Source organism: Galendromus occidentalis, unplaced genomic scaffold (assembly GCF_000255335.2).
Source record: "Galendromus occidentalis unplaced genomic scaffold, Mocc_1.1 scf7180000077429, whole genome shotgun sequence".
Classification (NCBI taxonomy): Eukaryota; Metazoa; Arthropoda; class Arachnida; order Mesostigmata; family Phytoseiidae; genus Galendromus; species Galendromus occidentalis.
Window position 1 is genome coordinate 32274 of NW_003805417.1, and position 14775 is coordinate 47048.

Below are 14775 nucleotides of genomic sequence, written 5' to 3' on the forward strand. Positions count from 1 at the left end.
GACTCCATACTACTACTTGGAATCTCACGAACGGAGAGTCCTGTCGCTCGCCCGCGTTGCGAGCTTCGTTTAATCGTTCGTTTGTCATATTTTCAGCGGCTGCAAATGGGACGGACGAACGCTGGGAGGGGACATCGGGAAACCAGCGAAAGCGCGATGAGAGGGGCATGAGCACAATGAGACGACTGTCCGACTGCTCGCCTGTCTGTCCGTCGGTCGGTCGTTCGTCAGCCCGACTGTACTTACGTTCAAGCGAGCTGCGCCTTAGTAATTTATCTTTCTTCTACTTTTGGCAGTCTCGAGCAGACTCGAGGCAAGCCGCGATCTACCCAAACGGGCGCGCTTCGCAAGCGTCGTCCACATAGTGCACATAGGCCACGATCGAGTCCCATTCTTACCCGTGTTCAGTTCCTCTGGTTCCCGCTCTAGCGCCCTGGAGGCGGGCGGCGTCGTCGCCACTCCAATGCTCGGCTCAAGAGGTCGTCGAGGACTCGCGTCGAGACCCCGTGTTCGTCCGGAACTACAGGAGGCATTCCACGGTGAGCACATCGAAGCTCAACAGTCCTCTATTCAGCTCAATGAGTCGTCGACCGGAGAGTGGGCAGCATTGAGCACACTTTGATTGACAGATGATTAACATAGCCTGCTCCTTGACAGCGGACGCACACATGTTGCATTCCGCAGCCAACCATCACGCCAATACTCCTGGCTGGGAAAGCTTACAACGTCAGTCAACGCTTGGGGAATGTTCACCGTGCGTGTTCGTCTCTTGAACGAACAGATCACACAATCGTCGTTCCTCTTATTTCGCGAACGTGGCTTCTCCTCCCTCTGGCGACGCAAACGACGACGACGAGGGGGGAGTTGCCCCATGTACCCGGATGCCATGACAACTTCCTGCGAAAGGGTGATAATTGTTTCACAATGCTGCCGAGAGAGCATTCCAACGAGGGGTTGGATTTGGACTCGCAACCCGGAGATGCCGTCAGACTCGAGACCGCGCTGAACTGGGCGTGCACGGTTGAGGCTTCAGCTTGTGGATTTATTTAAACGAACAGCCCTGTCATCAATGATGATTCGTTCCGCCTCGATAGAATAATTGACGCCTGAAGGATCAGGATTAATTGGTTTCTTTGAGGAGCTTTCCTCCTGCGGAAGTTGGTCTTCGGCGAAGGGGTCTTGGTGGAACTCTTCGTTCTGAGCTCGCGGGACTAACTTCCGGAGGCGTCGTCGTCCTTCGCGAGCCTTCTACATATAGTTCCGAGCGGAGCTGCGAGTCCGATCAAATCCGGCTCCGATCATCGACTCGAACCTCGTTGAGGAGCTCAGGTCGAGGTCCAAGGTCTCCTTCCGACACCTTTCCCGACTGAGCCATGGGATATTGAGAGAGCTGGAGGTGGGTCGGTCGAAGGGAATGATACGACAGCGACCTCGAGGCGGATGACAGCCCGTCAGCGGGTTTGACCGTGAGCTTCCGTTGTCGCTCTCGTAGTCTTTCTCGCGTATCAGCAGAACATCTAGACCCTCTGCACGAGGCGATGACATTGATGACGACGGCAATGACAACAAAAAATGTTTGCTCCCTTGTCTCCATTGTGGTCTCCGCTTGGGGTGCGGGTGCCTCCACTGGCCAACTTCTCAGTTGCTTTACAAGAAAGTCCACCGAGCAGTCAGCCAGCCAGCCAGCCGGCTATCCGATCGGGTAGCCAGTCTTACAATAATGCGTTATAAATGAGGTGTTGCGACATCTGTTGGACGTTAGTGAGACAAGTATTGGACCGGAGGACGGAATCGATCCGCCGCCGCTAAGAAGCGAGACGCAGCGCGGGCTGACGGCCAGCCCGCTCACTGGAAACAGCAGAAGCCGAGGAGCAGCCGTCGGCAGACTGAGTGAGATTAGGATGACCGAATATCCGCTCGTCCCGCTGCAGTTCAACGGATGGATGGACGGGGGCCGAACGTACGAACGCAGCAGTCGACCAAGCTCGAAGACAGGCGCCGGGCTTGAGAGGAGGCGCGCATGGCGAAAAGTTAGGGAGGGTCTGTGTCGCCGGGAGTCGCGTCAAGAAACTCGCGATGATGATGAAGTCGACGACGACGGGAGACGGCAGCAGCGTAGGAGGGAAGAAATCTGGAGAAGAATCAAGCGGAAAGAAAGTGGAGAATAACAAAGCACGGGTGCCTGGGCACGACGTGGCGCTGTTGGTTTATGAGAGGTGTGACCGTCGAGATTTTTCGGTGGTAGGCGACGCTCACTGTCTTACGCTTAGGTTCACGCCCCGAGCAGTCCCGACGCCGCGCCACCCGTCGACCGTAAGAACGATGTCTCAATGGTTCTGTTGTGTCCGGGAATTTATGAAGGTATCGAGGAATCGAACGCGGCCAGGACCTTCGACGAGGGCCCTCGGCAGGAGTGCCCCACGTCCCACTACAGCCTCCAACCGAAGATTCTGCCAACGTTTTCAGGTCGAAGTCTCTGGTGGAACTCTTCTGTTCGGTGGGAATGCTAAGCGGAGCGCTAGCGTAAGACAGCTGGGCGTAGCGAACCTTGCAACGTCAGCCAGCCGTTCGCCCAGTCAGAGCGCGGTCGGGAGACGGGAAACCGGGAAGAAGGCCCGGACTCCCGCCGGGAACCGCTGTTGCGTCTCGTTTTGCGTGGGAGCCACCTTCCATGCCCCCTCATCCTTTCCCCGCTCTCACTTATTGTCGTCGACCTCGAGTTCGTTGTAAGTGATTAGCAGTCGCGTGAGGAGAAAAAAATCCGCAGCCCGCAACAACGACCACTTGAAGACTGCGATGCTGTCGGGGCGCAGTTTCACTGGTCGGATCCTTCACCGGCTTGTTGGCTCGCTCCACTCGTCGTCGTCTCGAGCGACGGCGGCGGCGATTGCGGCTTGCGAAGACGACGATGCTTCTCGTCGTTCGCGGTTGACAGCTCCGAAGACTGTTGGTTTGCGCCGAGAATGCCCGTCAGTGTCTGCCTTGCGGGAGAATACCACACCCTGGCGGACATCTAGCGATGACTATGAGGCCACCCCGCCCCCACGTAAGGGTGGTAAGCAGTCTGTCGGTCGGTCTGTCTGTCGGGAGCGACAGTGTTTGTGGGAGTTAGGGTTTCGCGGAGAATCCGCCCAGCAGAGCCGCCGCCGGTCCGAGCCAGTCGAGCAGGGGGTCCAAATGGCTTTGGGAAAGGAGCCGACGACGGAGAAGAGGACGACAAGAGCGGAAGACGTTCAAAGAATAACGAGGAGCAAAACACGGAAAACGACAACGGCGACGACATCCGCCATGGCTACGATCGGTGAGCCGGAGACGCTCTCAGTCAAAGACGCCCCCCCCCCACACGGTGTGTGTGGGTGGGTGGATGGGTGGGTGCGGGTGTCGTTGCCCAGGTCGGAGTCCCGGGCTCGTTGGTGGTCCCGGGAGCCCGTGGGTTGACAGGCAACCAGGCGGGCTCACAGAGAGGATCTGCGACGCTCGTTGTATATCGCGCTCGGAGCTATAATCGTCAGCTGAAAAGCAAAAACCGCCCCCCGCACTCACTCAAAGCCTCTAGCGCAGGTTCGGTTGCGATCACGGGCGCACACCCGCACGACTTTTCGACTGGCTCGCTTCGAACGCCGCAGCGTCGCCGCCGTTGTCAAAATTGTAGCTGATTAGCTCCTCGTTCCTTTTCCCGAACTCCGAAAAGCGTAACAGTTCCGGTGCATCGATGCTTGCGGGCCGGAACGATAAGGACGAGGAAAGACACAACGACAGCGGCAGCAGTGGTAGCACCACCACCCACCGCCACCGACGTCAACAACAACAATGGGAAAAGAGTATCGACTCGAGACGGCAGGACGCTGTGGTGGAAAGAAAAGGACCACTGTCGGTGGGGATGAACGTGCCGCACTAATGGTCGCGGAGATCTTCGGGACGGCCGAACAGCAGATAATTAGGAGGCGGTTTCGATAAATTGAACTGTTCATTCCGTTCCTCATCAAGCACAGATACGGATAGGTGGACCCCGCCGATAAAGAGCCGTCGTCGGTCGCAATCTCGTCCGACAACGCACCGGACCTTCCGACGGGCAGTGTAGCGAGCGGTCCAGTGCTCGCGCAGAGGACCCAATCCTAGTCGTTTCCGACGACGAGCTCAAGGTTTTAGTTCGGATTTCGAGCGAATTCACGAGGAACGTTCTTTTTTCCTGGTTCCAGGTTGCGGAGCGCAATGATCGCGGAAATCTGTAGGTGATTTACGAATACCCCATTGTCTCTGATCCAATCTGCTCGTGCCAAGAGCAGCACAGCTCTCAAACTGTCTTACCGGAGGAGATCGATCGTGCTGGGGCTGGACGACCAGTCACCCGCCATGTCCCAGGTATGAATTCCGAATGCTGAATGGCTCTGTTTTATATGCGAATCGCTAGGTCGGATGAAACAAGAGGCGTTACCTTCGTCCTCGGACGCCTGTTTACCCTCAGAGGTTAGGTAAGCGGCTCGGATGGATGGTTTGTAGGTAGATAGGTTGGTTGGTTGCTCGCTTGCCATCATCCGTTCGTCCGCTCAATTCTCCACCCGCAGCACGCTTTACTATGAGCCAGGTTCACTTTCTCCGTCTGCAGCTGTCCATTAACTCGGATCTCGATGAGCGAGAGCTAGGACCCGACGAAAGGGGTGAAGTTGCCGCCGGAGGAGGAGGTGGCGGCGGCGGCGGGCTTTCAACGACTCCGCAGGCAACCGGAATGAGCAGCGTTCTCAATGCACAGTCTTCAGAAGAGTTGCTCATCAATGCCGATGAAGCCGACGTCGATGAGGTCGATCACCTCATACAGGTAAGAATGTGGCGGCGCTCCTCTTTCGACGACACGAACCCTGTCGAATGATATTCCGACAATACCTCGCCTTTGTAGGCGAACTCACCGGTTGAATAGTTGTTCGTTGCTCCTTGTGTCGAGCACCGTTTATCGGGAAGAATCTCTTCAAGGGAGAGTTCTTTCCGGTTCTGCGTAACAGGCTCCTTTTCCTTTATCGTTGATTCCATTGTTACAAGTTCGCGGCGATTGTTGCGTACTGGATAAAGAATCGAAAGACAAAAGGCTCAGGAATTTTCCTCTCGTCCCCAGAGAAGGTCAGAGCTTGAATCTTATTGTTGAGCCTTCCCTAATTGGAAGGATTTGCGAGCTTGGACCTGGCCAGACGAGTCTTTTTGAGTCGGTTGGCAAGATATCCGAATCCGATGTAGGGCCGCGCAAGGCGGATCCGAGCCTCTCAGATTCGAGTGGTCTGAAGTCAGTCAAAGGCAATAAGGTCACAGATTTCTTACTCCCCTTTCCCAACGATCTCCGCGCGGATTCTCTCGCGCGCTTCTAAAATAAGATTCTTGAGCGTATTGAAGTTCGTCCCACCGAGCTGTTCACCTTCGCTCCAAGTCGGAACAGACTCCGATTGACGTTGAATTCATTCATAGCTCCCAACGGTGGCCGAGCCGGTTCGTCGAGGCGTCAGGCCTGGCGTCGCCTCTCGCTTCATATTATCCTACCGGATCGGGATGCGACCTGTTCACATTCCCCCTAGGAATCCCAGAAATCGGGAAATCCTCCATCCATGGGCCCAGATTTGTGCGATAGTCATGGCGACGCATTCGCCCGAATGAGTCACTTACTCAGAGCGGTGAAGAATATTGTCGAAAGTCCCCGAATAACTGAAAACTCAGAACCTTAATGGAGTGTCTGCCCATAACCCTCTCGCGCGTGGATCAAGTCACTTCGTCGTTAAGCACATAAAAGTGTTCCGTAGACGAGACAGCTATCAATCCATCCGAGGAAGATCCATTAATTCAGCTGTTCGCCCATCCAAGATAAATAACCGCGTCGTCGGTGTCGTTGCAGGGCCGGGAGCGGACTCTCCTGAACAACTTGATCAACAGAGCGCAGGACTTCCCGAGTAAACCCCCTCCGCTGCCATCACAGCCGCCCGTGTTTCAGCATCTGATGGGCGGGGGCGACGAGAGCAACGCGGCCACCATGCCTCCGATGAACATCACATTGCCACCTCCGCCGAGCCACTTCGTGAATCTTCAGCACCAACACCAACATCCACATCCACATCAACACCAACATCAACACCAACACCAACATCAACATCGGAGAGCTCATCGACGACATCGGCACAGCCTTGTCGATATAAAAGGAGTGAGTTCCTGCTAATCGTGAAATCTAGGGATTGGTAGTTTTCTGAGCAAACACGTTCCGATTGTACAAGATTTGTTCTCTTTGCTTGTCGCCGTCCCTTCTCCTATCGTAGTTCCTCCCCCCTCTCCCCCTTCTCATCATCATCCATTCATGGGCTCCGATTGGGCGGGGTGAAGAAATCGAGGGCTTCCGTGGGCTCTCTTCTTAGAAGGAGCTCACGTTTCATGCTCCCAGCAGGTGGGACTTGAGACGCAGGAACAGATGTGAAGACCGTTACAAAGCTCTGGATTTCTTAGGGGATTTCAACTCTATTCATGTAGAACTTCCGGGGGAATTCCACCAGAGCTGCTCCGACCTACAAGCGCCTAGTAGGCATGGCACGCTTTCGCTGATATGCGAGTTCGCCGTCTGCCTGCCTAGCGGCGAAGATTTCGCCTGAAAAGCTCACGTCAGTGCCAAGAGCGGGAAGGGTTCGGGTCGTCGAGGTAGGAACTACTGATGGAGGGAGTCCTCTGAGCGAGAGCTTGATTAATATTTGCATAATTGAGAACGCGCCGAGAAGCTCAAGTATGGCTCGAGCGTAACTTCTGTACATACGATCAGTTCGTCGGTCGGTGGGTCGGCCGGCAGACTGGCTGGCTGACTCTTAACGTATCCGCCAGCAGCCGACGCCGCCGCTTCCGTCGACAGGAGAACGGCTGAGAAAGGGAGGAGGGAACAAGCCTCGGGGGGGAACTAAGAGAGGAATAGGAACACAAGAAACTGGGACTGCTGCCAACCTCGGCGTACAAGCAGGCGAGGGGGAGAACTGGTCGACCGTAGTCTTTTGTCATTACAATAGAAGCTTCTTTTCGCTCTCGTTCGTTATCTTGGTTCTCTCTCTCTCTTTCGTTTTTTTTGTTTTCCTGAAACGATTCATATTTTCTGATAGCCCATCTTGGCTGTCATGAATGAATACTTGTATGAGTGAATATATCAATCAATCATCGCGGCGCTTCGGTGCTAATACGATCGCCTGTTCTCGCGCAGAGTCTGGTCGCTGGTCATCTGTCGGGGTCGTCGTCCGACTCAGATTCGGAGGGGGATTCCTCCTCTTCGGAAGATTCGGAGCTTATCTGTAATAAAACCGAGTGCGCCATGAACGCTAACGCCGGCCACGATGCCGAAGCAGGACGAGCACATAGGATCGCTTCGCTCGGCGGTGATGGGTAAGTCGTAATTGCTCGGCTGTCGCCGTCGTTGCGGATATCGTTGTCCGTTTTCTTTCTCGCCTTACCAACCAACTCGCCGCGACTAGAGACCTTGAGTCACGAAGAAGGTCGGAGCGGGCGTGGGAACCTCCGACGGGGAATTTGAGAGCGTTCTCGAGGGAGAGATGCATAGTTTTCTCTTCTCTGTTCCTGACAGAATGCGCGACCTCATCATCAAAAACAAACTCAGCGGGTCGACCATGGGTCTCGACATCAAAACCGTGGCGTTGCTACAAGAGGAAAAGCTGCAGATGGAACGAGGCGTCGACATGGACGACAGGTCGGTCAAAGGATTCATGGGAACGAGTAAGCGCAAGAAGAAACGCGGTCGCGGTCGGCGTAAGAAGAAGAAGAAGATCCCGAGGTGAGTTGCGGAGCTAAAAATCTTTCGGAAGCTCGTATTAAAGTCCGTTCGAGTTAATGTGTTTCTCTGACGAGACGACGACGGCGGAGCACGCACTCCGAAGGTTAAAGCCGCAGCCGTTTGCGGCTTTAATGCCTGCGGTCAAGGAGTTAATGTTCTCGCGGTGGCCATTCGAGTAATTTTCGTGAAAACGATCCTCGGCTCCGAGGGCTTCCCGTCGTCGTCTCGGCGAAATTCCCCGAGAAAATCATAGGTAGAGTTCAAGTGCGAGCCCATCCTTGATGAATGTTTCCGAGGAGGCCAATGGGCGAGAGGCAAGGATAGAGAGCGAGAGGGATATGCTTGAGAGTCCGGGAGATCGTGGAGCTTAAGCTTAAGAGCTGAGCAAATCCTGAGTCATGGAAGGCTTGTGTTGGCATGAATTCTGGAGTTGAAAGCCGGCGACCGACTTAGCTCTCGCGATCTCGTCTAACGGTCTCGGTGCCCTTGTTTTCGCTTTCAACGAGAGGTGGTCATCCTTTTATATGGCGATTTTTTGGGGGCTTTAGTGTCAGATGACTCGATCCTCGGCGAGGAACTCTCGCCGTAAATTTTCGTGGTCTAGCTCCGCTCGCCGGGATGCCAGGCCCGGGTGCGTACTCCGGGATGGGCGAGCGTCGATTGTAGTTATACATTGATACGCTGATTGGTCGAATCATCGATGACGATGACCGATATAATTATTGTGAGTATATTTCCCTAATCTCTATCCGGCGTTCCAGATATCTCCAGAGCGCTCCGATCAAGCTGCTCAAGCATCCGGCGGAGCGGTCTGCGACGACGTCGATTCTGAGCTCTTTGCTGCTGATGACGATTTCACTTCTCACCGGTCTACCCCTGGTCGCTGGAATGTTGATGCTCCTCCCGCTTGCGTTTTGTACTAGGCACACATGCAAGAGTTGTGCCGCGTGTCAGGACGGAGTTCTGTGCGAAGAACACCAAGACGAGAACGGAGTGGGTTTCGCTGGCCCACGATTCGTCAATCCGATGGACAACCTGTGGCTTCACGACGCTCACTTCAATCACAACATAGGCCACTGCTTAATCTTCATGGAGCCCGGGCTAGACGCGAGCACTCTTGCCAATCATTTGCATGATCGAATTCTCGACCGCACCAACGAACGGGGCAGACCAGTGTTCCGCAGGTTCATGAAGAAGGTAAGAACCAGCCGCCGAACCCATGCGTCGCAGATCCTTTGTTGACGGACAGACGTGTCTGCCACGAATTTCGTTCCGATTGCAGATCGTTCCCCAAGTCGGCGGCTTTTGCTGGGTCGATGACGATGAATTTCGTATTGAGCGTCACGTGATCGGTGACGACAAGCCTCTGCGAGATTACATGCAGCTCACCAGTTATTTGACCAACCTGATGTCGAAAGGAATGCCGGCCGACCGGCCTCTCTGGGACATTCGGGTGCTGTCCAATTTCAACTGGGGCCAAGAGACCGTTCTCGTCGTACGCGTACATCAAGTGCTCACCGATGGAATGTCTCTACTGAAGGTTCGTAAACTCCGTCCGTCGATCGAAAGTTTGCCGGAACCGCAGCCCCACGGGAGGATCGAAGAGCTCGGATGCGACTGCCTGACTGACTGACTGACTGACTGACTGACTGAACGACCAACAGACAGACATACAGACTATCTGGCTGACCCAAGTTTCGTTGAGTCGAAAATCTGATCCCTCAGCGTGATGAGGTCAATTCGGTGGTCGAGGATAGAACTGACTCGATTCCGATATTTCAGGTGCTCTGCAACCATTTGGCAGACGGTGCTCAATCCCGTTCGTGCGGCCGCTTCAAGCCAAGATTCGGCGGCACAAACCTGGCTCTCAACACGATTAAAGCAATCCTCATCGGACCTCTTGCAGCCATCCTGAACTTCGCCTCGAAACCTGACTGTAATATCTTCCGTCGAGGGAAATACGATAAACTAATAGGTGTGTACGGGTAGTCGAACGTGTATCAGGGGTCGGAGCTCCTCTTGCTTCGGACGCGACGTTATGTCCGCCGCCAGATCAGGCTCTCCGAGGGAGAGCTGGGGTCAGGACTCGATGAGGGGACGAGATTGCCCCGTTGGCGATCCGCGAAGAGATTCCGACACTCCCTCGCGATGGCTTATTCCTCGGCTCTTCCAGGTGAACGTTCTATCGCATGGTGTCGCGACTTGTCTCTGGAGAAGATCATGCGCATCAAACGTGTAACCAGAAGTACGATGAACGATGTTCTTCTGGCAGCCATAAGCGGTGCCTTACGAAACTATATGCAAAAACAGGGCATCAGTAACCCGCCCGACATCAAGGTGAGGCCGACGAGCTGAGATCTTGTTTCCTTCGTGTCCTCCTGAGTGGGAGAGAGGACGGCGGCGAAAAAATTCGGCGGGGGAACAGGGGAAACGGTACCCGGCGAAGTAATACGATCGGGGCGACAAAAATGCCCTCTCCGACACAGGACGCCGAGCCGACATATGACCTTTATGGCCTGTATTTCATGGTCGGATCGACGATGGCGAGCGGCTTGCCCAGTCGCTAGTCACCTGCGTTTTTTCTTCCTCGAACCGACTGCGTCTATCGAAAATCACATGAGCTCAGCCACGTTCGAGGCTATGCCCAGCGAAACTTTGCTTTCATGGATTTTTCCTTCCTCCTATCCAGGTCAATCTGCCTGTGGATCTACGGCCGGAGCCTAATCCCGTATCAGCTCCGCCGTCGATGAACATTTCGATGGGATCGAATGGAGGAGGTGTTCACTCGGATTCGTCGGCCGGGGCTCCTCTCGGAACTCGTTTTGCGAACTGTTCAATCAAATTGCCCACGAATACCGAAGGCGCCATCCCTCGCCTCTGGGCGGTGCGCCAAGAAATGGACAACTTGAAGGCGTCCTCCGACCCCCTAACCATGTATGGTTTCCTCCAGTTCCTTCTCGTAATTCTCCCCTACCGTTGGGCGCACTGCATTTTGTCCTGGTACAACAGGAAGGTGAGTTGAGTGGCTGCAGGCAGATTTTCCCGCTTGAGACTTCTCGGTTCCCTCTAGTCAATCGGAGATAGGTCGCTAAGAGCTCGCAGACGCTCCGCCATCCGACTATATCGGTCTGAGCTGAAACGGACAGACTTTCGGTAAGCGACAGCCGATGACGTGGTGAAAGGGAAAGTCGCCGCTCAAATACTCTCATTTATCTCTGTTCGTTGTTGTCTCCTAGCATGTGGCAGCATCCGGCATCTTTGTTCGGAAGCTCCACAATGTAACAACGAAAAAGACATCTACGTCACCGAGTAATGAATAAACGAATCTGTCCGGTCACAAATAACCGGATATAGAACGAAAGCTCGTCACCGCTCTCTGGGAGCGCTTATGCTCGTTCGCAGCTCCCTAAACAAAGTTACTCCGATTGACCTCTTTTTTTGCCTCGTCGATACTGCGCGGCATTCGCAGCGATCTCATTAGCGCGTCAATAATTCTTCGCAGTTAACCGCCCTGGTCAATTCAATGCCTGGTCCTTTGGAATTCGTCTACCTCGATAGTAAGCGAATCAACAACATGGTAGCTTTCACTGGGTGCTCACCGGACATTCCTGTTTGTGTCACGTTCCTCAGTTATGGGGAGAACCTCCAGATCAGCGTGTCAGCCGAGCGAGCGTTGATGCCTGAGCCGTACACGCTCATCAAGCTTTTCTCGAAGCAGGTTAGTTGATGGGACTTTCGATGTATGTACGTACGAACGTCCCCAACCCTGGACGGAGCATCCAATGTGCAGCTGACAGCTCATCGTGTCAAGCTCATGAATGAGACTAACTGTAAGTCGCTCCTTTCCGCCGTAGATTGAGCACCTCTGTGATCTTCTGTCTGCCCGACGAATTCCCGGTGATCATTCGAAAGCCAAAATTGGATGTTACGTACAGCAGAGCCAACTCGTCCAACAGGGTTCGTACAACAACGCATTGTATTGATTTCCGATTGTTGAGAATAGAAATAAGAGAAAAACGACGCCGGGCCCGACGGACGTCTCACCGTTTAGGCGCACCCCGATCGAAGTGTTTGCATTGGCACCGCCATCCGTCTCAATAGCTCACGAATGAAATAGAGGAACGAATTCCAGGTCTTGCGACTATTTCCTCTCTTGCGTCAGGGTCTCAGAGGACGCATCCCACCACCCAACTGGTGCATGGCCGAAGCGGCGAAGTGAAGACCTCGATAACTAGAAACGAGCTCTCGCCCGAAGGCTCACTGTCCGACATACAAGAGGTTCGTACTGTTGCATCTGCCGGTCCCCCTCCTCCCCCGGATTCGCTCGATTGGATGTCCGAGAGAGCAAATGGGAATGATTTGTTCCGTGGGAAGCTTTTCCTGGTTTTGAAGTGGCAGCATCATGTTCGGAGCCGAGCCTGAATTAGTGGTTGTGATAGCCCGATTAGAGAAGCTTCCGTCACCGAAAACCAACGCTCTCACCCCACCCCGCAGCTGCACCAACGTCTCCAGAGTGTTCAAGTGGAGCTCAGCGAACTCCAAGAACAACTCGATGGCGTGAAACCAGGCGGAGACGAACGTCGCGAAATGGAAATTCGCTTGACTTCTCTGCGTGAGCAGTTCACGTTGATTCTGAGCGAAATCAAAAGAGTCAAAGGAGCGTCTCCCGGAGCTGCCTGTGAGGTGAGATAAGGCACCGCTGTCAAACTGTCCCTCCGGCATCTCCCCTGAGCCTAGCAAGAAGATTCACCCCCTCAACCCGGAGACAAGCTCATTGAGCCGACCCTTTGAAAACTAACCCACAAACGTGTTCCTCCCACGCACAGGACGATATGCTGGAAGAAGATGGAGAGCTGCTCCGCTGTCGTGTAGGCAGACGTTCATTATCCGCATGCGTCGTGCGCCGGCCATCACTGACCATTCTGACGAAGTCTCTGACAAACCCGCACAACTCAAACAACTCGATCAGTAGCCTTCACAAAACTCCTTCGGGACTCGAAGGCAGGGATCAGGACTCCGATGTACAGCGGAGCGGTCCAATCGTAGCCAGGAAAGCTTTCGCCGGTGATGACGACAGCTCGCGAAGAGGTTAGAATGATCCGAATCATTATCTCGATTTTTTTCCCGACTCCCATCGGTGTCGTGAGATGGATGATGCAGCTCCCCGGTTCCCGATTCAGATTCACTGTCCCATTCGACGGGATTCCCCGCTCGCCAAAGGTCCACTAAATCCTCCCGATGTCCCCAATATCTTGCGGAGCTCACAGAACTTACTTTTGCCTCTTCGCAGAACTCTCCAAGTCGCCTTCGAACAGTAGCCGGCGACTCGTGACCATTCAGAGACAAGAGAATCCGGCCGGGATTATCGTTCATGGAGGTTCCGCCGAGGGTTTCGATTCCTTGTACCACCGCGAATCAGGTGGTCGGGATTCACACGACGACGGACAGGCGGCGCAGTCTTCATCCAGAGATTCAGTTGTTGTAGAGATTCAGCTCCCGCCCCCTCCAACAGAGTTCCCAGGGGAAGCGATCGACAGCTCCTCGCTGCAATCGGGCTACTCGTCTCAGATCAATATGTACGAAGAGCAGAGCAGCACAGACGACAACGCATCGATGCCATCATCGGTGGTAGTTCCGATCCAACGTCCGGACACGAGTCCCTCTCATCCTCCCCACTCGGAGGTGTGAGCTCGCCTCGACACCGAACGTTCAGTGCCAACTCGAGGGCTCGAATAATTGTTTCTTTCAAACTGAGGCTCTCCGCTCCCGGCGCCGTGAGGGCGTGCCCTGCGCTTCGAATGTCATTCACCCGACAGGGTACCCTCCGAGTAGCCCGACGCTCGGATATTTTCTGAGCTTGTTTTTCACGGGTGCCGGTTCTCTATACGGAAACAGTGGAGCTTCGAAACCGGTCTATACCCGGTCCTTTATCCGGTGCAAATATGATTATTTATAATGAATACTTATGTAGTAGCTAGCAGCGGAAGAATATCGCAGTCGCCGAATTCAAGGAATAGACGAGAACTCCAAATCACAGATGATGACCATAGAATCGCGATGAAAGTACGTAGGTAGGATAGTCAATGAATCGCCAACGGTTCCGACAGCCGGGGAGAATAATAGACGCTTACTTTTCTACGGGAATATTTCTACGGTGACAGAAATCCGAACATCAAGGATATTTGACGAGACTCGGACGATTTCTGTACGGATCCCAAGCTCGAGTATCGTCGTTCGCTTTATCCATCCACGGGATACCATCGAGCCGATGACATGTTGATACTAGGAAATGAAATATCACGGTTTTGAAATGAATTTCGATGATACCGCTCGAAACATTGGGTCAAGAAAAACCTCTGAACCCAGACGGAAGAACGCGTCATCGAACGAAGACGCGTAGTCGGACGATTCGGAATTCCATCTCGGAATTCCGTCTCGATCATTACCTCTATGAATCTTCGTAGCTGTGCAATCGGAAGTCTTCCCCTAAGTTCACCGAGAGGTCCCTGCCGTCTAGACCGGGATGTTGACGTTCAAGGCGGGGACCCTCCAAGTTTGAGTCGCTATGTATGCTCTTTGGCTGCCACCTGATTCTAGAGCTTTCGAATTTCGTTTCGTGAGTTCCCCGACCAAGTCCTCGGCCTCGGAGGCGGCTGTTGTAGTCGACGGTCGATTCTCGGTTTTTGTCAATGTGCCCACTGCCCCTGTAGGAGGACACTTAACCATATCTCCATGTGTGCCATTATGAATGCGGTTATTATCATTATCGATTGAAAAGTACGATAAGTTGGATAGGTTCGGTTCTTACGAACATCTGATGAAATCCCGAGGAATGAGCCAAATGTGCGGGTTGAGGGAGGAAGAGAAGAAAACTCGAGAACGAATATTTTCCAGCATGGCAACTAGGAATAGGAAAGGAATTCTCAGCGAGCGAAATATAGTCGCCGCCATCGACTATTCAAGGAGGGACGTTTGTGGAAGATTGA

The 14775-nt window shown here is 53.8% G+C and overlaps 1 protein-coding gene across 1 annotated transcript; it reads left to right on the top strand.

Annotated features, from left to right (window-relative positions):
- Window positions 1-4353: 4353 nt before the first annotated feature.
- On the top strand, window positions 4354-13477 carry LOC100909019 (uncharacterized). Its single transcript, XM_003742690.1, has 16 exons — window positions 4354-4362; window positions 4607-4816; window positions 5873-6175; window positions 7205-7383; window positions 7583-7789; window positions 8551-8986; window positions 9072-9329; window positions 9572-9764; window positions 9963-10126; window positions 10479-10802; window positions 11292-11507; window positions 11644-11746; window positions 11922-12067; window positions 12284-12472; window positions 12616-12877; window positions 13080-13477. Exons 1-16 carry the CDS (start codon window positions 4354-4356, stop codon window positions 13475-13477), a joined length of 3597 nt encoding a protein of 1198 aa, XP_003742738.1.
- Window positions 13478-14775: the final 1298 nt, after the last annotated feature.

What these genes read in the sequence shown, in the direction of transcription:
- LOC100909019 (XM_003742690.1), top strand. An exon ending in GCCTTGTCGATATAAAAGGA is followed by an intron (nt 6,176 to 7,204) that starts GTGAGTTCCTGC and finishes GTTCTCGCGCAG; the next exon opens with AGTCTGGTCGCTGGTCATCT. An exon ending in GAAATACGATAAACTAATAG is followed by an intron (nt 9,765 to 9,962) that starts GTGTGTACGGGT and finishes CGGCTCTTCCAG; the next exon opens with GTGAACGTTCTATCGCATGG.